This window comes from Triturus cristatus, chromosome 8 (assembly GCF_964204655.1).
Source record: "Triturus cristatus chromosome 8, aTriCri1.1, whole genome shotgun sequence".
Classification (NCBI taxonomy): Eukaryota; Metazoa; Chordata; class Amphibia; order Caudata; family Salamandridae; genus Triturus; species Triturus cristatus.
The window spans coordinates 875,535,643-875,560,704 of record NC_140591.1 but is presented as its reverse complement, the minus strand read 5'-3'; the positions used below and the strand labels follow the sequence as shown (position 1 = coordinate 875,560,704).

Genomic DNA, 25,062 nt, shown 5'->3' with positions numbered 1-25,062 from the left:
GCATCTTCGACCTCACCAATCGTAATGGACAGACTCAGTTGGTTCGCGGTTGCGAGGTTAACGGCTATATCTTCTTTTTGGTCTTGCAATGATATACCCTTAGGATTAAATATTTTCGTAAAATGAACTACCCATACATCTTCAGTTAATAATGTTTCCATGTTCCTAACCTCATTTGTGAAAAGGGGGCGATTTATGACTTCCCAGAAGTCTCTAGAGTTCTTAAGGGCACTAGCTCTCTCCAGGTCATCCCATGCAAGGCTTCTTAACTCATCTTTTCTCTTCCCAATTGCTAATTTATATGATTGTCTTGCTTTCTTAATTAAATCCCCTGAACGGGGGACCATATGGAGGGCTTTTTTTTAGATCTTTTTGGGCCTTAGAACACGCAGCATTAAACCATTTTACATCCTGTTGTTCTCTTTTCTTCATAGTCCTGGTCAGATTAGAAGATTTGAAGATATATTGCTCTGTATGGCCTCTTCCGGCCTGGAAACGTCAGACAAACATATCATGACCTTATCAAGATTAGATCGTATGATATTCTCTTCAAATTCAACAGGATTTATTTTACTCCATTTTAATCTCACCCCCGGTTAGAGTTATAATTTAAGGGGAGTTCATCAGTCTTACCCTTTGATACCTTTATTTGCAAACTAAGAACCAGTGGGTTATGGTCACCAGCGGGGTTGGGTTCCCCCACAAAGTTATTCACCAGGTGGGAAAATTTCCTAGAAATCAATATAAAATCTATTGTACTTGCCCTACCCCCATCCTGGTATGTTGGATACTGTTTCAGTGGAGTACAAACCATAGTTTCGGCAAAACATAAATCAATAGCCACGATTATGTCATTTAAAGCTTCACCCTGAGTAGAGTGTTTAAAATGTGGGAGAGGTTGGTTTTCAGTATCTAACACCCCGCAAACCAAGTGCGAGCTATGCTGACATAAGGTATAATTAAAATCCCCCAACCAAATTAAACAAACAGGAAAACATTTGACTACGGCCTTATTGTAGCTCCTCTTTTAAATTAGTAATGGCACCACATTCATTAGGGTTGAAGATATTATAATACCAATTTATTAGCAAAATTGGGACATCAATTAGATTTGAGATCAAGATAATCTGAAACCAAGGGGAGTCCATAATATTCTTGATCTTGATCATCCCATATTTTGCAGAGATTAAGGTCACTAGACCACCCTTTGCCCTCCCTGCAGCTGATGGAATTGCCTGAGTATTAAATGAACAGAAACCATCAATAACCAACTCATCCATGCTCCAAGTTTCTTGTAGACAAATAATGTCAAACTTCTTGACATATGATAGCCAAGCCTCATCTAAAATTCTTGTTCTAATGCCCGCGATGTTCCATGAGGCTACTCTTAGGACGTGTGCATTTTGAGTAGGTACATCTACCACTCCCCCACCAGGATCAACGTCAAAATGATTTAATAATACAGTACTTATTTCCCCTTTATGCTTCACGCAAGCTTCAGGTAGGGGATGGTCAGGACTATCTACCTGGTCAAATACCCAAGCATTCATTTTTGGACATCTGGAGCCCACAAAAGCATACCCAATTTACTAGGGCGGATACCACAAGGAACAATAACCCTTTCCTTTCTTACCTACCAAGCATTTCAAATCGTTGTGAGAAGAATATGCATTAAGGATGTGTGTGGAGTCAGACTGTGTGATAAGTATCAGAGAATTTACATCACTGCAGTCACATTTGAGGCAACATGAAAAATTGACACTACAGGATAACTCCTGAGATGGTAACCTTATAGAAATTAAGATAAAGTGTCCGCAAGTTCAGAATAGGATGAGATGTCTACACTATCCAGAATACACCGGCCAAATGCATACAGAAGGGAACAGGTCAGGGCATTTGCTGCCACATTTAGTTACCAGGAAAAGGATAAGTCAGCATGGATGGGAACATGGGATACAGAGTCATTAAGCATTCACACATGTAAATAAACAGAGTTTTTATTTATTATTATGCACTACTAAATACCACCCTTGAAAAACACTGTGCAAATGCCATATGTTTCCAAGAGAAAGTGGAATTATCCTCGCCTGGAGTGTAGTCAAGAGCTGGAGGAACTAATTTCTCAGACAGATATATAGAATGCTATGAAATCATGGAATAATATGAAAATTCCAGTGACAGCTGAATTCTATGCCACATATGCAAGGATAACCTCCTCACATGTTAGAGGTTTGCAATGCCTAAATTGAAAATGATATGCTCCCAAATTCCACTAGGAAACTAGTTAGAGAAGCACTAGGCATTCATATAGGGCTAGGCTATATTAAATACTGATTACAAGATATTGGGCAAGGTGTTGGCATCCAGATTCCTTTGGATTATTCTAGATTGTGTGCCACTAAAGCAGTTGGAAATTGTCTTTAATAGATGTACCCCATGCAGGCCTTGAAAATTGTTTCATGTAATGTGTGGTCACACTGAAAACAAGCAGCAGACAATGGCGTACTCAATAGGTATAGATAAGGTATTTTACACCATTACTTGGTAATTTATCCATGCAAGACTGAAGCATATGCATTTCAGAAAGTGATTTTTGAAATGGGTGGAACAATTATACACTTTACCATCAACAATGGTGAGGACTGGGTAAATATCAGGCAGCTGGTTGGTACAATGGGGTATTCACCAAGGATGCACCCTGCCACCACTAGTTTTTGCAGTAGCAATGGAATAACTGGCATGGTGGTTACATTGTCATCAATGATGTCATCAGTGATGTCACTGACCATGTCATGAGTGATGTAATATGTGAGGTCATAAGCAGTGCATGAGTGTAAGTTATAGTTAGGTCAGGTAACTATAACTGCTGAATTTCAATGGTTTTGTATGAGTAAAATCTGAGCCTAACTATAACGTCCCTATTCAGTGAATTTTTACGTTTTTTAAAATTCTATTTCCTAACTATAATGTCCCTGTAACCTTTGTTATTTTAGTGAATTTTAGCGTTTTTTAAAATGTTATTTCCTAACTCTAACCTGTAACCTTTGAGAGTAGGTGCGTGAGTGTCTGAGTGAGGCTGTGAGTGTGTGTGTGAATCTCCCAGTGGCCCTGTGATTGGGTCCATAAGTGTCTGAGTAGGTCTGGGAGTGGATGAGTCAGTCTCTGAGTGGATCTGTGAGTGGGTGTGTGAGTGTTTGAGTGGGTCTGTGAGTCTGAGTAGAGCCGGGGGAGTTGGCGTGTGAATCTCTCAGTCGGTCTGTGAGAGGGTGTATGAGTGGGTGTGTGCGAGTGGGTGAATAAGTGTGTGAGTCTCTGAGTGGGTCTATGAGTGGGGTTGTGAGTGGGTGCATGAGTGTATGAGTGGGTCTGTCAGTGTGTGTTCAGTAAAAAACATAGAGGGGCACATGGGAGCAGGTCCTTGCGTCAGCTCCCCCTATAATGGTCCTCTTGTCCAGCTTGCCTGCAGTCCGCTACCCTCTGCGGTTTTCGGTTTTGTGCCTCTAGTCCTTTTTCTGCTCGTTTTTCTGCCTCTTCTCTGCTTGGTCCTGCCCTCTATGTTGCCTTTTTCTGCTCCTTCTGCCCGTAATTTTGCCTCTTTGTGCTTGCTTCTCACCTTTATCCTGCCTCTTGCTGCTAGTTTCTGACCTTTATTTTGCCTCTTGCTGCTCGTTTCTCAGCTCCAGTTTGCCTGTTTCTGCTCATTCTGCCCATTATTTTGCCTCTTTTTGCTCACTCCTCACCTTTATTTTGCCTCCTTCTGGTTGTTTCCGATCTTTATTCTGGCTCTTTCTGCTTGTTTCTCACCTTTATTTTTGGCTCTATCTGATCATTGTTGACTTTTATTTTGCCTAAATCTCCTCGTTTCTCACCTTTATTTTGCTTCTTTCTGCTCGTTGCTGACTTTTATTTTGCCTCTTGCTGCTGGTTTCTGACCTCTATTTTGCCTCTTTCTGCTCTTTTCAGACCTTTACTCTACCTCTTCCTACTCCCTTCTGACCAGGGCCTGACTAGTAATCAAAACCGGCCCTGGCAAAGAGCTCGGCCGGCCCCCCTGGGTGCTTCGGCTATGCTGCAAAAACAGCCCTGTAACAAAACGGCCCCCAGGAGCCCAAAATCGCCCCCCACCCTGGCGGCCCACCGGGAAACACCCAGTGCCCACTACAGAGAGTCCGGCCCTGCTTCTGACCTTTATTCTGCCTCTTTCTGCTCGTTTCTGACCTTTATTTTGCCTTGTTCTGCTTGTTTCTGACCTTTATTCTGACCTCTTTCTGCCATTTTTCACTTTTATCCTGCTTCTTTCTACTCATTTCTGACCTTTATTCTGTGTCTTGCTTTTCGTTTCTGGCCTCTATTTTGCCTCTTTCTACTTGTTTCTGACCTTTTTTCTGCCTCTTTCTGCTTGGTTCCGACCTATATTCTACCTCTTTCTTATTGTTTCTGACCTCTATTCAACCTCTTGCTGCTAATTTATGACCTCTATTTTGCCAGTTTCTACTCATTTCTGACCTCTGTTCTGCCTCTTTCTACTTGTTTCTCACTTTTATTTTGCCTCTTTCTGCTTATTGTTGACCTTTATTCTGTCTCTTTCTGCTCATTTCAGACCTTTATTCTGCCTCTTGTTGCTCATTTCTGACCTCTATTTTGCCTCTTTCTGCTTGTTTCTGACCTCTATTCTGCTTTTTTAGGTCTCGCCTGACCCAGCGCATGCGCTGGTCTGGCGAGACTTATTGAGAGGGCTCCAAAAAGTGCTACCAGGCCAGCCTAGAGCTACAGTGCATGTGCGCGGGCGCGCGCACCACTTTTACCGCGATTACTTTCACTTTCGCAGCGGCAGGGCCGCTTTGATGTTTGATCGCAACCGCGATCACTTTCGTGGCCACAGGGCTGCTTTGCATAGCCAATAGGTCTCGCTTTTGGGACCTTATAAGTATTTAGTTATGCAACTGTTGCATTGCTAAACACTTATAAGGTCCCAAAGGCGAGACCATATTTAAGTGGGCCGGCTGGACCCGGCCCACCTAAAGCCCTGGCTATGCTTTGATTATCTTTCAAGAGTGTCTTTTATGTAACATTGTAAACTCAATGCCAAGATAATGTAGGGTACCCTTTCAGAAAGTGATGTTCCCCACAACATACACTAAGCATGTATGCCTCTCATGTGAGGAACTTGGAAGTCAGTGTAGTGAGCAAGGTTAAATAAAAATCGGGTAACCACTTTTCATTACCAAAATATAAACGCATCTCGGAAATTGTGACTTCCTTTACCTCCCAGTAAACGCCACCGGCATCGTAAGTTGTAAGCAAGGACACGGGGTATCTAAATGAAAGCTGTTCTTAATCACGCCCTGAACCTTTCGGTGCGTCTCAGAAGGACAGTCTGGTTTCAGGCAAGAGCCAGCGGGACACGTTTCACATGTGCCCATCCACCAACTTCATCATCTCCGTGCCACTTCCGATGCAGAACGGGACAAGGGGGTTGGCCATCGCAGCACACGGTACAGCCAAGCAAAGACGCAGCGGGCGGAAAAGCCTGTCCAAAATCTACGGTGAGTCAGTGTTTAATTCGTATTTACGGGGTGCAGCTGTGCCACACCCCATCCTCTGGTGGTACACTGCCCTCTCCCTGGGTGCGACCGCAACAAGACAGATTAAGTTAACAGTAGGCGCGGTGCAGCTTTTTGGGAAATTGGACACGGGAGTGAGGAAAGCGCTGCGAAGAAAGCAAAGCTTCTGTGTGTGCTTTAACCACGGCTCTCTATGAATTCATTGTCATTGCTAATGCAGTGGAGTCTAGAAACAATCAGGGCTGTTTTTGAACAAAGATTTAAAGCAGGACCACAATTTTGAGATTTTCAAGTGTGAAACTCGGAAAAACAATGAAGAGCAAGCACTAACTAGGCCATTAGTTCGGCTTTTACTATAGTGTACGCCCAGCAAGGCAAAAAACACAACGAAGGGCGGGCCCATGTCCACACAAGCAGATCGCCTATATGCCTACAGCCGTTTTATCGACCTTCAGCAGACATACACGCATGTACCCATGTACACAGAACAAGAAACATGCAGCCCTTCATGCACATGGACCCACAGTGGTACATAACCCTAAAAGAGTAGATAATAAAACATAACAAAACACCACACACCAGCAAGAGGCCCAGGTTGATGTATAATACTGGAGCACTGGCAATGTGCTCACATTGGAGCCCAAGAGGAAGCGCGGGGGGGGGGGGGCATTAGTTTATAAACATGCGTGGTGCACAAGGCAATTGTGTGTGTGAGAGAGAGAGAGAGAGCGCGTGCACAGGGAGATGTGTACCAGGAGGGTACTGGAAAATGTGCCACATGGAAGCACAGTGTAATATACCTAGACTTTTTCTAAGGAGTCCGACGTCTATCCCCCCTCGGCCCCCCCTCCCTTTGTGGCACAGCTCACTTTCACTACTGCTACTGCCTGCACTGAGAACACACGCCAGGCTGTCAACAACCAAAGCGAGCGAGCCACCTAGAAAATGTTTCCATTGGCCCTTTCCATATTTTAAAAGTTAGGTAATTCCTCAAAAGATTTTCCCATCGAATTAGAACTTCAACTGGCGCATGCCTGGCCACCGTTCTGAAGAGCCCGTAGTAAGAGCACATTCTATTCATGACAATGACTGACAGTGGAACTGTCAGAATCTCGGGCTGCCTTCAGCCTCACCTCCAGAGGGCGCAGTGGTGCTGTCATGAACACCAATCCACTTCCCGAGTGCAGCCCCATACCTAAAGCAACTCACTCAGTATGCGCTCGCATGAAAAACTCAACCGCAGAAACAAAACGCCTGGGAAAAGAAACACTGTTAAGAGATAGGCAACATATCCCACACAACCTGAAGAGAAAGTGTGAAATGTAACAGAGAACGCATCACTGACTTGGATTACCTAAATAATTCTCGCATACATTGTCTACAAAGAAATCATTGTCCCTGTCTGAGAGTTTAGCACTTGAAAGACAGGGTAAATTTCAAAGTCTGTTTTAAAATACAGCCGATGCTAACTACTCACCGCATATCAACCCCTGCCTCACACACAGTCACACTAACATTTGTTCTCTTTCTCTCTCGTTACTCCTCATTCTCGCGTCACACGCTGCCATAAGAGACAGACAATTAGTGTTGTGTAAACAGCGCCAGTCTTGCACCGTTTACACAAAACTAACAGGCTGTAGAAAAGCAGCGGTGTGTGTGTGTGTGGGAGGGGGAAGGATTGTGAAGTGAATCCTAGTCCGCATGCTGGCAAGCCCCACCGCCACACACTGGTACAAATTAACCACTGAATGTACCTCAGGGGAGCACTTTATGATGCGCCTCTGAGGAACACTGAGTGGTGTGCCTCGTGGCAGCGCCTGCTGCTGTACAACAAGGCACTGGATGATGTTGTTCAGGGCCATGGGTTGTAGGCATTAGCGGCTCTGTGATTTGCAGTGAGGGACAGGGTGACGTCAGAAGTTGTAGAACAAATGTGCAATATAGCACACACTTCAATGTGCTGTAGTTAGTCACACAGGGTGTTATCATAGAGGGCTCAAATTCCACGTGTCCTATTTTTTAGGTCGAACCTACGCAGTGCATGCACTGCTCTGAGAGACATACTGTTTTAGAGTATGGACTTGAAGCCCGGCCTACTATCCCCCCCATATTTTTCATTGGCTTGTGTAATTGTCTTTCGTAAATGCTGGCTTCTAATTCATGAATAGGCTTGTTAGTCCCTCCTTAGTACCGCCTTGTCTTCATTTGTAACCTCCTATGAGGACTGGTCCTTTTACTTCAGTTGTTACATGGTATGTCTTATGCTACTGGCTCAATGCCTTTTTGTGTTAATTATCAAAACACATAAATAAAAGGCATTGTCATTTACAATGCCAATAACTTAAACTCTCACAAATGCGAGACCTATTGCATTGCAAATGCTTGTTCTGCTAGTTTCTCAGCTTTATTTTGCCTCTTTCTGCTCATTGCAGACCTTTATTCTGCCTCTTTCTGCTTGTTTCCAACCTATATGCTGCCTCTTTCTACTTGTTTCTCCCTTTATCTTGCCTATATCGGCTCAATCCTGACCTTTATTCTACCTCTTTCTAACCTTTATTTTGCCTCTTTCTGCTCGCCCTAGGACTGCGGGAGGAGCCTCAAGGCCACTAAAGTCCCTTCAGGCTCCTTGCCTCCTGCGGGAGCTGGCATTGCTACTGCACAGAGGGAGCTGCTGGATAGGCAGCCCCCTTCATGCAGGAGCACTAGTTACAAACTTTGATACATTAGGAAACAGATGAATAGCAATTATCAGGGATCAATTTATTTATTCTACATTGAGATTTTAACTTGTAGTTCTTTTATGTATTTTCTATGTATTGTATGAGATGTTATGTGTTCACACTTCATTGCTGATGTATTATGTGTTTTGTCATACATACTGAAGTGCTGATTGTTTTGAGTTTCATTATATTGTTAATGTATTTGCTATATTAGATGCTTTGTGGATTTTTTTGTTTTTTTCATTGATACGAATAGTTACATGATAAATAGTCTTTAAGGGATTTGATTTACCCTCTAAATGAAATAACTATGAATAATAATAAATAAAACGTATAATAAATATCACAAGTTTCAAGGTCATACGTGGGCCATATTGTGTAATGCTTTGTCAAAGGTGGACAAACCCAATGTAGTGTGGTACGGTCAAAATGAAGCAATGTTTGGGAACCCACCAAGTGGGTTAAAAGGCCCCTCACACACCAACCTGGTTGGTGTCATGCTTCATCATTGGGGCCCCAACCGGGTGGCCGAATGCCTCCCGGTTGTGCTGCGACGCCTGACTACAGCGGAGCTGGTGTAGTGCAAGAATGTGATGTGGTGATGATTAAAAAATACCGCTGAGAATCCTTGCCATTAGAAGATTTATTATTGGCGGCTCAGGGTATTGATTAAAAAGATATGTGATGCAACTAAATGGAGAAATAATTATCTGTTAGTTGGCTATGTGGTGGGTCTACATGTTTCAGCTCACGAATAAAGGTAGTAAGGAGCTTTCGTCAGGACCAGTGTGAAGTGAGTGGCAAAAGGTGATGTGCCACGTGGTGAAAAAAATTTAAAAATATAAGTTACCTACACACTCGCTAAGGTGTGTGGAACGCGGTGTCAACACAATAGCGGACACTGCGGCGCAAACACTATGGCTGAGTGAAGGCGCTATGCAGGAAGCGGGAGGGGGGCGCCTCTTACAACAATTTTGGTTGAGAAGCTACCGGGACTTCGGGAGGCCACAGTAGGTGCAAGGCGATGGTAGCTTCTCAACCAAAATTGTTGTCAGCGGTATTTTTTAATCATCACCACATCACATTCTTGCACTACACCAGCTCCGCTGTAGTCAGGCGTCGCAGCACAACCGGGAGGCATTCGGCCACCCGGTTGGGGCCCCAATGATGAAGCATGACACCAACCAGGTTGGTGTGTGAGGGGCCTTTTAACCCACTTGGTGGGTTCCCAAACATTGCTTCATTTTGACCGTACCACACTACATTAGGTTTGTCCACCTTTGACAAAGCTTATCTAAATCCAGGGGATACGGACACAACCCCCCTAGTTTTCCCTAGCTCTCCCATTGTTCTTTACACCATATTGTGTAATTACATGTAAATCTATTGGCTGTCAAGGGGTTCTTGATGGAAACATAATTTGTGCATGATTTTATTTGCATGCAGTATCACTTCTGGCATATTTAGGGATATGGAGGAAATGACTTGTACCATGTATTCAAGTCACTAGGCATTGTAAGACACATAGGGGATGTACTATTTTGCAAATAGGCTATCTTCCTACCAGGATTTTTTACAGTATTAAAATTAGTCCACAGACTTGAAAAGGTCGGTGCAGCTACTTAAGCAAGATTAGTTAAGGATGGCACTTTTCTCTTCTGAACTCCCTGTAACTGACAGTGCAGACTGGAGAATGTCTGCTCCGTTCATTGCTATTATTGACTTTTTGAATGCCACTGTGGTGTTTAGTTGAGGAGTTTCGATTTTAAAGTTGTTATTAAGATTACGTTTTGTATGTGTGTTTTTTGCAACAATAAATTATTTAACATTGACTTTATAATGTGCAATCCCAACGGTTCCATAAACGCTTCAAGTGTTTTCGGGTAAAACCCCAGATTTTTTGTGTCTTTTCTGCAGGGTCTGCAAATATTTCTTCTCTACACTCTGAAGTCCCCAGTCTTCCTGAAGCAAGTTACTACGTTATTTAATAAACTGTCAGCTCCCAGGATATACATCCATTCTGATAAGTATCATATGATAAAACATCGTGTTAAGGCCACAAATGAACGTTACAAGTTACATGAGACTACAACAGATTCCACAGAGTTCACTTTATCCACAACAGCCGGATGAGATGCCTCAGAGCCATGAAAAAATGCGGTATAATTGAAGTGAAAAAGATAACTTGTTTTAATTAAACATAAATGGTATGGACGTGTAGCCCACTGTATTATGCATGGGACTGTTTTGTAAAGTAAATATGTGATTAGTTGTTTATTAAAAAAAATTTAAGTTCACCTTCATCACTCATTATTAAATGCTATGATCTTTTTGGGATCTTATGCAGCTGCTTGAACGACATGCTGTTCTGACTTTTCATTGTCTTACATGATGGGCGCTATTTTATTACTTTAAATGAAAAAGATACATTCCATCCAACAGAATGTTAACACTTTCCTTCCGCCAGTACAGATAACAGAGTAACTCTGTAATGGCAAAATGTTATACAAAGGCTTCTGAAAGTAACTACAGTTTTACAAATGCTAAACAATGGGGTGGGCAAGGACGTAGTGAAGGTCCCGTAATACCAGCTTTAACAGGGGTCAGAATAACTTGCTACCTATTACTCATTATTGTCTTATCTGTGACTTAAAAATTGAAGCTAATAAATATTGTAGGAAAGAAGAAACAGCAAAACTGGGGGTGGGGCAAAAGGATGCCAAATGGTCCGAACACGAAACAGAACGAAAGCAAAATGATGGCAATGAAAAAATGTAAGTGTGGGGGGCGTGGCTTGGCGGCAGAGCTAATGACTGCCTGATCCTGCTGATGCGCCGTAATGGAGCTAGCGAATCGAAAATACTCCGGTAATAGCGAGACACACAAGGGGGGAAAATACACCCTGGTCGTCGGAACACCTACACCGAAGATTGACACTAACACGGAGTGACAAGAAAGCTCAGAAAAGCAACTAATACGGAAACTCCTTGCATAAAGCGGTGATGACCAAGATGGCACCCATAGGAAGCAACGAAGGAGACTGATCCTAGCAACGCACTCAACGCGACAATGAGGAGCGGAACCTGCCGAAACGCCACAGGAGAAGATGGCACCTCCGGCGGACAGAGACAAAGTCTGCCCACAAAATCGGAGGTGAGCGGTGTGCGTGGGCAAGCGGTGGGAGCGAACGCCCAGATAAAAACAGAACGTGAGAGGGGTGGATGGGAGAACCGCCGGCCCCTCCCCCCCGGCCACAAGAGCTCGCAAACCTGTCCCTACCCCTCCTCCACTGACGTACACTGCCAACCGACAAGGCGGCAGGGCAAACCCGTGTACAGCGAAACAAGGAGGGGGGGTGAGCGGAGATACGGGTGAACGGGGTGGCGAATGAAAGGAGAGACAAAATGGCGGTGAGTGGAACTACAAGAGGAAAAGAAAGCGAAACTAAAACAAAGCGCTAGAAAAGAAAGGAGGAGATAGAGGTGAAAGCCAGAACTGACCACAAACACGGAGAGTAAACAGTGTATAAGTCGAGATCCAGGACAACAGAGCAGACGGTAATGGCCACAAACAAATACAAATAAATGAAGCGAAAGAGGGACCGAAAGCAAAGAAGGCGGTGGGGGCAGAGCTAACAAAATCATAATAGCCTACAAGAATAAATCAGCGATAAAGTGGGAGTAAGGTAAAATTAAAAGCACAACACATGAGGATAATAAGGAAGAGAAAAAGAGGAGGAAAGACAACCAACAAGTAAAAACAAGCGAAACAAACATCTAGCAAAAGCCTGTATGCGTACCAAAGAACGGGACATAACTAGAGCAACCCTGAGACCCCGACCCCCAACACGAGTGCCCTGAGGACAACAACCAACACCCCCAGAAGCTGCGGAATAATACGCAGGAAAAGGGGGGCACAGCGCCAGAGCTAAAAACTAACAAACCACCGCTCAAAAGCAGGCTATACAGAAGCTGCGGGACCAACACAGGGCAGGATAACAAGAACAATGTCAGATGGGGGTATAGAAGAAGAGGACTTGGGACAGAGCAAGATAAACAGCAGAAAGACCGAAGGAGGCGCTCATGGACAGAAGACCTAGAGCAGACAAGATAGCGAGCTGAAAAGGGAAAGGCCAGAACCAAGGAACTAAAGGAACCAAGACACGAGTCAGGGACTCAAAAGAAACGCAAGGGAGTAACACAGAGACCAAACAACAAGGAATATGACCGACAGGGAGAGCAGGCTGCACCAGCAGCATAAGAAAAGCAAGGGAGAACCACTGACATATGACTCGCCTATCAAACAAAGACCGGACATAAATAGTACACTTGAAACGATTCTTAAGAAACTAGCAGAGGTGCATGATTTGTCAAAATCAACAAAGCTCACCACAGAAACAATCCAACTAGAGATTGCTGCGGTTAGAGCAGATTTGAACTCTGTGAACATCAGGCTAACAGCGGCAGAACAGAGGATCAGTGACACAGAAGACGTTGGTCAATGCGTGAGAAAAGAAGTAAAGTCACTAACAGAAATCACGAGAGCCCTACAAAAGCAAGCAGCGGAGATGGAAGATAAGAACCGAAGGGCTAACATACAAATACTCAGGATCCCTGAAGGGGCAGAGGATGCAGCAGGATCCTGCTCCACATTCCTGGAGGACCTAATACCAAAACTCACTAATCTAAAATTCAACCAACAATTTGAATTAGATAAGGCGTTCAGAGTGCCAGCTGTCAAGATACCGACTTCACAATATGCAAGACCCATCATATGCAAACCATTGAGGTCACAACATGCGGAGGAGATCTTTAACTATGCTAGGAAGAACCGCCAGATCAAATGGAAGGGCCACAAAATTAAGACTATTCGAAGCCCACCGTGGTCACAAGGAAAGGATTCCTCGCTCTGCGCCAGAAACTCAAACACATGAACATACAATTCTCGTTTGTGGCCCCCACGAAATTCAAAATAATAGACAAAGGGAAAAACCACTTCTTCACAGACCCCCGAGAACTGCACAAATATCTAGAGGGCCCACTGTCACAACCCATGGATACCGAGCTCCATGGTACGGCTAAAAGAGGCCCGTCACCAGAGCTCAACAATGAAGGAGGAACTGGGTAAAATAATAAAAAAGGGGATAGAAGGAAAGATCCTAGGAAACAAGGAATATGCGCAACACAACTACCTCAAATAACCACGAACTGCTACCTCACGACAACTACCTCAAATAACCCACAACTGCTACCTCATGACCTCAGGTAAAGAGTCGGGGGAACAAAGGTACCAGAAAACTGGTAAACTGGGGGGGAAAAAAAAGCTGGGGGTTACAAGTATCCTAGCCTCTGGATGAAGACCTGGACAACACTAAGGGCAATGTAGTTCGCAAACAAAAAGGAGTATAGCAGCAGGAATCGATGAGACAATAAGCCCTGGGAGGCGGAAAGGCGATCCTGCCGTTGCACCTCCCGTATCCTAATGAAGAAGGGGGAGGGGAGGGTGGGGGGAGCTTTACAGAGGGGGGGCAGGCAATGTTAGTACACCTCAGGTACTCACTCTACTCCTTTTCCATTCTATCCTTTTTCCAAACTTTATATATCCTTTCAAATGTCGATTGACTAATTTGAACAATGTAGAAGGGAAAAACCTTTGCCAGAGAGACGAGCAAACCCGGGGAACCTTGAGTGTTGGGCGTACAGTATTGCCGCAATTTAGAAATACAAATGGCAGGTAGCAATAATCTCACACTGACTACAGACCTTAAAATAACATCACTCAATGTTAAGGGCCTAAACCACCCCATTAAACGCAAGAAAATAGTAGATTACCTAGCAAGGTCCAAAAGTGACATAATCCTGCTACAGGAAACAAAACTAGATGAGGAAGACACCAAACCAATCAGAGCCAAATGGATAGCGCAGATAGCAAGCTCACCCGCAGACAAAAAGAGGAGGGGAGTGCTGACACTAGTCTCCAAGAGTTCGAGGCTAACAATAGACTCACACACACAGGACAAAGAGGGCAGACTGCTTATAACAAGCCTCTCAAGAGGGGGAGAAGAAACTGCACGTAGCGAACATATACGGTCCCAACATAGATGACCGCACTTTCTGGGCAGAGGGATCCGACTCACTAGACAAAATCCCACAAGACGATCTCACTGTCATTGCGGGGGACTTCAACTTCCCATTAGACACCCTAATAGACAGGCAGTCCTCTTGCAAATACCACCCCACCAACTCCCACACAGCACTACAGAACATATGCTCTAAATTCAATTTCAAAGACGCATGGAGGTTACAGCACCCAACCGCAAGGGATTACACCTTCTACTCCAACCCTCACAAGACATATATGAGGATAGATTACATCCTAATCTCAGGGAACCACACACATATGATCGAAGAGTCTACGATCGAACCAAGGTTAGTCTCTGACCATTCAGCCATCAGTTTAAAACTCAGTGACACACACAACGAAGCAATCCTGAAAAGATGGCGCTTTAGGAACGACACCATCAGAGACCCGGGCAACAAAAAGGAAATTGAGGAAGCCATAGAGGACTACATAACCAACAATGACAATAGAGAGGTTAGCACCAATACCATGTGGGAGGCACTAAAAGCAACCATTAGAGGCAGATTAATCAGCATCAAGGCAAGAATAAACAAGAAAGCGAATCTACAGCTGACCCAGCTAGAGGAGGACATAAAAAAGTTAGAACTCGAGCATATAAACAACAAACAACACAACACTTTACACCCTGACACAACAGAAATATGCATATAACAAAATCATAAGCGAGAGAGCAGGACTGTGGTTCGACAAATGCAAGGCTCTCAACCTCTGCGAGTCTAATAGAGCAGGGAAACTGCTGGCATCATACCTGAAGCACAAACGTAACCAGGTAGAGATCTCATCAATCACAGACCGACACAACAAAACACACACAAGTCACAAGGAAATACTCAACACATTCAAAGACTTCTACTCAGAGCTGTATAGGAGCCAAAAGACACTCGATAAGGAGGTGTGCAATAGATTTCTAGAAAGACTGAAACTCCCAAAACTAGACCAAGCTGACACGGCAAAACTAGGACAAAAAATCAACCGCACAGAGATAGAGCTGGCAATTAAATCGCTTAAAAAAAGCAAGGCCCCGGGCCCAGTTGGCTTCACAGCCTTCCTACCCCAGCTAACATCTACCTTGAACAAGCATTTACAATGCAACGGTCTCGGCATTGTTAAAGTTAGAGCTATTGGCATTGCTCATGACAATGCCGTTTCTTTAAATGTTTTAAACTCAAAAACATAAACAAAAATAATGTCATGAGCAATGCCAATAGCTCTAATTTTACCAATGCCGAGACCATTGCATTGTAAATGCTTGTTCCTCCAGCTGACGGATCCGGTGAGTTTGCAGAGAGGGGAAAGCCGAGCGGAATCCTGGCTCACACACGCACACAGCCCTCCCTGCCTCCCTCCCGCATCCCTCTCCCCCCACCCCTCCTCTACACCCTCCCCTCCGTCCCCCAACATCAGCAGAGAAGTAAATCCCACACTTGGGAAGCCTGACACCAGCTCTGAGATGCAGGCTCAGGTCTTAGCTCCAGAGTGTGGAATAAAATAAATGAACGCACACATAAATATATGCATTTGTAAGTGCAGGTATGCGTGCGTCCATACCCTGCATGTCCGCGCGCGTGGACATGATTATATTGCTGCTGTGTGTGTGTGCGTGCTCACACACGCTGACGTAAAGCTACGTGTCTGTGTCTGTAGGCGTTAGATTGTATACAATAAGTATACATATATGCATTGTACACTACTCTGAAGGTAAGTGGGCAGTTATGCAGGCTGGTAGCTAGAGATGACGACAGGAAGGTAGATGAGACTTGGTCAGAAAGGCAGTCAGGCCGGTAGGTGGGTAGATGGGTAGGCAGGGTGGCTGGTAGGGAGGCACATACTGATGGGAAGGTAGGTAGGTGAAGACAAACAGCTAGTGCGGGCGGGCAGGCAGGTGGGTAGATAGAAAGGGGGAGGCTGGCAGGCAGGGCACTAGGTAGGTAGAGGTAGGTGTATACGTAGGCAGATAGTGATGCCTGCAGGATTCTATGGGGAGACAGGCAGGGAGGTCTGCAAGTGGGCAGTCAGGTAGATGGATATGTACACAGAGGCAGGTAGACGGGTAGGGAGGCATGTTGGCAGCTAGGGGATCAGGCAGACTGTAGGTGGCCTACCGGGGGAACTGATGGAAAAAAGAAACAACTAAGCATGTGCAATAAGAACAACAAAATGCATGGCTAAGAATACCCAGTCAGCGTCCACATGAGTTGGTAACCAGTTTTCACACGAATCAGCTCTTCTGAGTAAATAACTTACCTGGAATGAGATATTAATTAAAAACAGAATATTTTCCATCTTTCCACCCAGAACTGGACTTTAGTAGTGCAGCAGGCGGTATATAGTATAGGCATACACTATCATTTTACGAGGCCCAAGTGACATTTCCTGTTTGCTGCGTAATTCTGTGTTACGCTTGTTATGTAACATCCTCGAAATTACTCTATATGCCACATCGCATATTTAGCGAGATTGCACAGGAACAACGTGGACAATCAGAATGCACGCGCCTGCTGTTTGGAGCAGTTGTATTTATTTTGTATTTATTTTTGCGCGCAAAATATCCTTGTCACGTCTAAAACGGATGCGATGTCGCGTTTTATGCTACGCAGGGTTTGTGTTTCAGTAATCACACAGAATATTTTGCCTGAAATTATGCAAAAACAAAGTATGCTAATTTCGCACTTCCACTACATTTTACTTTAGAACAGCGAAATCCTTCAAGGAAGGATGAAAACTTCACCTAGAGGGCTTGTTAGCAACAATAATATGCAAAGCTTAATTTTTAAAGATTTGTAAATATATAAAAGGTTCCTTTGTGAGAGATTTGCAGTGGTGCCTAATGATCCATCGACTTGTGAATGTTTATAGACGCTAAATATTGATAGATCGGCACATATTATGCGCGTGCTGCAGGCGCGTCAGTGTTTTCTTGAATGTGTGTAGGAAGCCTTTGTAAATACAGTATATATGCACGCATTTACATATACATTATATAGCTATATGTCAATGCACCTGAATACACAGAAACCTGTATGCATGTCTATATAAAGATTGCCTTGAAGTATACGTGGAGGAGACGACGAGTTCTGTTTTCCCAAGACAGTATTCAGTGCATAATCGATATGGCCACTTCCTGATTTTTGGGCAACCTTCCAGAGTGAGGGGGGGGGGGGGGAGCTGAGGTTATGTGAAAAGGAAGGATAAAAAGAATGAACGAAGCAAATGGCCCGCATGGGAAGCGAAGGTTCGGAGAGAGAGAGGAGAGAGGAGAGAAAGGCCAAGGCAGAGAGAGCACGAAATAGCTAATAGGTAGGTAGGTAGGTAGGTAGGTTTAGGAAACGAGCGACTGGGTATGCAGAGAGAAAAAACAGGCACAGAGGCGAGAGAGATAAATTGTCAACCACAGTGGTGGGAAAGACATTGAGACAGAGGGATGGGGAAGTAAATGTGACTGGAAGGCAGAGGGAGAGTGAATGAGATAAGGAATGAGAAAGAAAAGGAACCAGATGAGCGGAAGAGATATATAGAAGGGAAAGAAAGCTAGCTAAAAGCTTGGAAACAGGGCGAGAGCGGCCTATAGATGCGGCGAGAAAGAGTACACACAGAAAGAGGTGGGTCGAGAAAAGGAGAGGGTTAAATAGGAAAGACGGGGGGAGAGATAGAACGAGGCAGGGCTTGTGTGGCTTGGATCATTTTGTCTTCCCACTTATCTCTGAGCCGGAGAGCCGTCCCTCTCCCGCTCTGTCTCCACGGTTCTGTTTTTTAATCATCCACAGCGAAACAGGAGACAAGAAGGGTCGGAGAAAAGCGACGAAGCTCATTGGTAGCTCAATGAAGTCACCCTCCCTGTAACCGAGGCACTGGACGCCTAAAATCCAAGGTCTGATGCTGCGCATGTGACTCAATACGTCGCATCAGCTGCCACACATTTCCTTCCCCCTTCCTTTCCATTTCGTGCCGCAGCTTTGTTTTACCGCTGTGCTTGCCTGATCCTAACGTGGACGCCCGTTTACATCCTAGAGAGGAAATGCGGACCCTACGTGTGCCGTCACGTGCTGTCTGTATGTTGTTTCTGTGTATTTTTTCTACCCAGCGAATATCATTTATGTCACAAGCTTGGAATACTAATTTAATAACGTCATCGTGTCTTGGCACTGTCCGCCTGCCAACTAGATCTTGCTGAAGCCCAGAGCTGCTTTGTCTTGTAAAAGGCGGACATTCCACGCGCACTTAGCTGTCGAGCTGCTGTTTTCACGATGCAAACTAAATATGTTTACTTTCATTACTATTTTTGTTTTTGTGTATACAGCAGGGGGAGAGGACGCCAGGAACACCGCCGCCTTTCTCCGAGGCAGAGCAAAAATGCCTCGGAGAAACAGCGTCCTTTTCGGATTCGGGGGGGCGTGTTTGTCTTTTCTCTCCTCCAGCCATTGGCTGGAGGAGAGAATGAGACTTTCTTTAAAAAACACGCCCCCCGATCCGAAAAGGACGGGGCATGATTGGAGTGACGGGACCTCTTCTCCAATGGCTGGCCAGCATTTACTAGGCCAGCCAATGGAGAACAGGGAAGAAGAGGGGCGGGTGCAAGCCCCTCTTCTCAAAGACATTAAATCTCCGGACTTCCGGTCTGCCGACCGGATGGTCCCGAGACCTAAAAAGGTATTTAACCATACAGCAGCATCAGGGGTTGTCCTACTGTCTATGACAGAGGCGACAATAATAGTTATACTGAAAGAAGGGAAAGACCACCAACTTCCGGGGAGCTATAGACCCATATCACTTATCAATGCGGACTGTAAAATATACGCCAAAATCTTGGCGACCAGACGGAACGAGTTCCTACCCAGAATAATAAGTAACACCCAAGTCGGCTTCATGCGGAACCGAATGGCGGGCGACAACACACGGTTATTCTGTCATGTACTAGAGCAAGTTTCAGGGAGCCAGACGCCAGCAGTAGCCATAGCACTAGATGCAGAGAAGGCCTTCGATAAGGTGTCGTGGGCTTTCCTAGGACAATGCATGTACAGCTTTAACCTAGGTGATGACTTCATCAGAATGACAATGGCTCTATACCAGACACCAATGGCCCGCATCACGGTAAACGGTTCACTCTCTGACACGTTCAAGCTCCAGCAAGGGACCAGACAAGGGTGCCCACTCTCACCGTCACTCTTCCTCCTGGCTCTTGAACCCCTAATAAGGGACATAAAATTAAATGAAAACATAAAGGGGATTAACTTCAAGGGAGTGACCATAAAACTGGCAGCCTACGCAGACGACATTCTGATAATGACAGAGCAACCCAAGACATCAATAAAAGCGCTAATGGCCACGATAAAAGAATACTCAGAACTCTCTGGGTACAAGCTTAATACTGAAAATGCTGAATGCAAGCCACTAAATATATACTGTTCCAGAGAGGTGCTGGGAGACTCAGGACTGGCCTGGCAGACAAACCACATCAAATACTTAGGTATTTTATTTGGCAGCGACCTAATATCCATAATACGGCACAATGAGAAACTTCTAACGATAAAGATAAAAAAACAATTAGAAGACTGGTCACCAAAATTTATGACATGGTGGGGACGGATTGAAACATTAAAAATGCTGATCACACCTCTGGTAAATTATCTAGCGGGGATGCTCCCCATCTTCCTATCAGAGGACTTCCACCAAAGGATAGATAAAATGTGCACCAAATTTCTTTGGAGAGATAAGAAAGCGAGGATTAGCATAAAAAAACTAAGATTACCAAAAATACAAGGGCTGGTGAACCTAGCGGATTTCAAGCTCTTCCAACTCGCTTTCATTGCCAAACAGGGGCACACAGTGGGTAGACCAGACACCAGAATACACACTGGTATCGTTTCAGGTAGAAAAGGCCATTCTGAACAACTTGAACCCACTAGCACTACTAACAACAAACACATACCCTCAAGCGAACAACCCTATCTTAAGAAATACCAAAATAGCACTTTTAAAACTTAAAGACAAAAAAATGGAGGTCAGTATCAAAGGCTCAAAATCAGAAACATTATGGGGGAATAACAATTTCAAATACAAAGGGAAAACCCTTAGATTTGACACATGGATAGAGAAGGGCATCTCGCACCCGCATCAACTAGAAAGTAAAGCAACACCAATCACTTTCTCTGAACTGAAGACAACCCGCCAGCTAGAAGACCTAGATTTGTACAGTTTCCTAAAAATAAAGACAGCCATAACAAGATCAAAAATAACAGACACCACGCCCTCGATCTTCCAATACGTTGCAAACATAAATAAACTAGGCCACCAAGCATTGAAAATATACAAAACACTACGCCCCCTTAGGTCCAAACTCAACAATAAAACAAAGGGATACTGGGATACACTGATACAACCCCCGCTAAATGAACAGGAGTGGGGAAAGGTGTGGGCCTCGGCCACCCGAAATAAAATCACCCCAGTTCTAGCACAAACCAAACTATGGCTGATTCACAAAACATTCTGGACCCCTGCCCGCCTACACACATTAGCTCAGAGATAGCCCAATCTGCTGGAACTGTAACATGGGGAGGGGGGAGCTGGAACACCTGATCTTCCAATGCCCAATGCTCAAGTCTTTTTGGGAAAAGGTGATGGACTTTATAGACAATGTTTTTAAGTGCAAGATCACAAGGAACTTCGCCTCATTCACCACAGCGTTCATTAGAACAGACCACCCCACAGAGGGAGAGAGAGAACTTTTGAACCTACTTCTGACAGCAGCGATCAAACTGGTGCTAACGAACTGGAAAGATGCCTCAAAAACATCCTACAAGAGGTGTCTCAATTGGGTCATCCACCTTAGGGGAGCAGATAACCTGGCAGTGCAATACTCCCCGTGGAAGGCGACTTCCAGAGGCCTATGGGAAGTTCTGGACAAGGCGCTAGTCCCGTATGAGCCACCATAAGAAACAGCTCTGATCAAGAGACATTTCAAGAACTAGAACAAACAACCTACCCAAGAGAATATATACAGTTTGCTTCTGTCCTATCATTCTCCTCGACTTATTCCAATCTGTTCTGTACATTCCCACTTTAAGACCTTTCTTCTCTTCATAAGAATATAGCCAGCAATGGGAGACCCGACAAAAAAAAGGTACTTTTATACTATTCTCTATGCTTTGTAACCCAAAGGCGGTGAACCCGATAGACAATGTTTGTATATATATAAAAAACCTTTAATAAAAAAAAAATTAAGTGTGAGGCTTAACGAGTGAGTGAACAAGCTAGAGAAAAGTAAGACTGCAAAGACGTAATATGGTCAGAAAGAAAGGAGGCATAGTTGAAAGAAGGAAATAAGGCATAAATGAAGAATGGAAGCAAAAGACGGTGGAAAGGAAGAAAGAAAAAAGGAGAAAGAAAGGAAGATAAAAAAGAGGGAAGAAAAAGAATGAACGGTGGCAGGAAAGAAAGAAGTAACCACGAAATTATAAAATAGAAATAGGAGGATAAGAAAGAAGGATAGCAGGAAAATAAAATGAAAAGTCGAAAAAGAATTATGGAATAGAAGAATGAAACACAACGAAGGCAAAAGGAAGGAAGGGCAATGAAAGGAAAGAAAGAATTGAAGAAGGAAGGGCATAATGAAAAGAAGAGCAAAATGGCAGGAATGTAAGTAAGGGATTAAAAGAATGAACGAGGAAATGAATGAACGAAGTAAAGATGCATCTTTATTTTCCCTCTTTTGTTTATTATTATGTTCCCTATATTATTTGTCCACTGTATATATTTTTGGTCCACGTATTTTGTCAAACGGGCCATGCTGGCCATGTTGATCTTCTCATTTGCAAACTACTAAAATATGTATTAAAAAAAAACTAAAGATGCAGAGAAGTAAAAAAAATAAAAAAGGGCATAATGGTCGAAATAAGGGAAGATGGAATTAAAGAATAATGGACAGAAGGAAAGCAAGATAGAATAAGTATTAAGAGAGTGGAACAATGGAAAGAATACTATAACGTAGCAAAGAAAGAATGATGTAAAGAAGGAAAGAAAGGTAAAAAGATGAACGGTACGAATGACAGAGAGGAACCAAGAAGGAAAAAAGTGAATAATAAAAGGAAAGAAAGACCGTAGAAAAAAAATTAAGTATAGAGTAAATGTATGAAAGCATGGAGGAAAGAAGGAAGAGGGAAAGACATTTTGGTAAACATGCATCTGTTTGACCAAATTATTTTAAAACTGTTCTGTGAAAGCATCATGTAGCACTATTTTTTCCAGGGGGGAAGGAGGGATCAGTTCTCATATGCATTCATAATGATGGTAGGTATCTCTCCCTTTGTTCGCATGTTTAGTGCCACATGGTTAAAAGTTGGGGGTATTTTATTTTTCTGGCTATTCCCTTGGGGTTGGATGTAGGTTTATTTTCCATGTGTACATCACAACATGTATCATGAGTGACGTAACAGTGACACTGATTATATAATACTCTATCTGATATATGTATTGAGCCATAAGCTGGCTTGCGTCTACTGTGTCAAACTGTGTCAAACTGTGTTGTATTGTTTATTGAATTGTACTAATATTTATACAGCTCTTACTACCCCTGACGAGGCATTGAAGTGCTTTACAGCAAGAGGCACGTTACTCCGGAACCCAAGGTTAGCGGTTAATCCAGTAGTTCTTGTTGGTTATTGTAATTAGTCATGCCTTCTCCAGAAAAAGATTGCATGCATTTAGCCCAGTTACATTATGATAGATTATTTAAATAGCAGTTAAGGGTGATCACTGGTGGGGGCAATGTGGTTTCAGGTGAATGGTTGGCAAGATAGCCTGGCAGAGATTAGGTAGTGCTAGGTTACAGGGATAGGGTTTTGAAGAGGAGAGGCTGTGATCTATGAAATGAGGTATCAGCAATTTAAGAATTACAATATTAAGGATTAAGACAGGTGTGAGACTGAGTGGAAAAAGTACTCAAAATAGAAGGAATGCCGAGGATGTAATGTAGGAAGAGGGTTACTCTGAAGAAAGAAAGGGGAGGAATCATGCAGGAGTAAAGTCAAGGTCACTTTTTCATGCAGGGCTTTAGGAGTTTAGTAGGAGATAGCAAGCAATCAGTGGATGTAAGCTGTAGAAAGAAACAATATTATATATAGTGCTCCATACCCGTGACAATTAAACAACAAGTGGTTCTGTTGGGTAGAAAGTACGTTACTTAATGCTGCTCATAGTGCATTTGTACAAACTGAAGCAACCTATAGATCACGCCTGTGGAGTAAAAAACAATTCTCTTTGAAGAAATACCAGTGACAGGCAGCTTAAACATGTGACTATGAGTGTAACAAATCTTTTAAATAATTAACTGGTTTCCGCCACAGTGCGGCCGTTTAGCGGAGTGGGCAGGGCCACGTCGGCCAACGGACGTGCGCAGCACTACGGAGGTAGTGCTCGCGACGGCCGTTGCTGACGAACGCACGCAACGGGTTAAAAGCCCTAGTCCGCTGTGTGCCAAGCCTAGGACAAACCTTTTTCATATAGAGTGGAGTATGCCAGCCTTGGTAGAGGGTCTGTACGCTGCATAAGGGATGGTAGCAATAATAAAGAAAAGGTCTCTTTTTAAAATCTTAACTCGCTATTCTGTATTATAGGTTTTTCACTCTCTAAAACTAGTTACGTTCAGTTCAATTCAAAAACTTTATTCAGTTGCGAAGCAGCCATAAAAGTGCAAATAAGCAATTAAAAAAACACATAATAATCCAGTTTCAGCAATACTTTTTCAGCAGACAAGCAAGACTACATAATCATTATATGTACTAATATTAAAAAGGACATAAAATAAAACACTTAAAAAACATTAAACAGGGTGCATTGTGCCCAGCGATCATATTGCAGCACGTAAAAAGGAGCTTACATAAAAACAGGTCTCATCATCATTGACTTACTGTAAAATATGGTAAGCCTGGACACAATGCCTCAAATTTCTGGACTTTATAAAATAAGTTAAGAACATTTTAGTAAATCTTTTAGAAAAGCCACAAAAACAGATAAAATGCAGCATGGTTTGCCCAGAGATGTCATTACATGAGCACCGACTAGATTCAAGATTACTCGGAAAGCCTAGCGGAAAGCAAAGCAGGTATTTAATTGTGTTCGCCCCGAAACGAAATAATAAAACATTTTCCCATCGTCCACTGAGACTAAATAAATAGTTGCTGGGAAAGGTTTCAGGACTCAACTGCAAGTAAGCAGCAATAGTATTTTTTAATATTTCAACACTTAGCCTCTTCTCTTGTGCTTGGGCTAGTAATAGGACTTGAACATGCTTCTTCACTAGCTTGACATTCGATGCTGCGTTACAAAAAGCCTGACTTAGGTCAAGCTCTTCAAAAGATTGCTTTATATAGGATGGGGAGGCCTCTATCGCAGGCTAAGCAATCACTAATTATATCTCTTGTTAGATAGGCCTCCAGTTTTGAAGATGGACAGCCATAACAGTGGTGGGCAGGTTTGAATTTGGTCACTCAGGTAACTTAGTCCTAACTTCTTACGGCATATAAAATGGGAAGAAGATAGGAGACAGACAAAAGTTTCCTGCAGACACGATTTTCCTCCACCTGAATAATCGAGGGATCCCCCAATGCCCCAGATTTCCACCCCATAAGCTGCCACAAGAACAC

At 43.6% G+C, this 25,062-nt stretch overlaps 1 protein-coding gene across 5 annotated transcripts in view; it reads left to right on the top strand.

Moving 5' to 3' along the window:
• ADGRG7 (adhesion G protein-coupled receptor G7) overlaps nt 1-10,581 on the top strand; it is a 1,782,456-nt gene extending 1,771,875 nt beyond the window's left edge. For all 5 annotated transcript variants that reach the window (XM_085622407.1, XM_085622408.1, XM_085622405.1 and 2 more), the window contains one exon: nt 10,202-10,581. In XM_085622407.1, the coding sequence (XP_085478533.1) occupies nt 10,202-10,417 (216 nt within the window). In that variant the 3' untranslated portion in view covers nt 10,418-10,581. The remainder of the gene's footprint in view (nt 1-10,201) is intronic.
• Nucleotides 10,582-25,062: the final 14,481 nt, after the last annotated feature.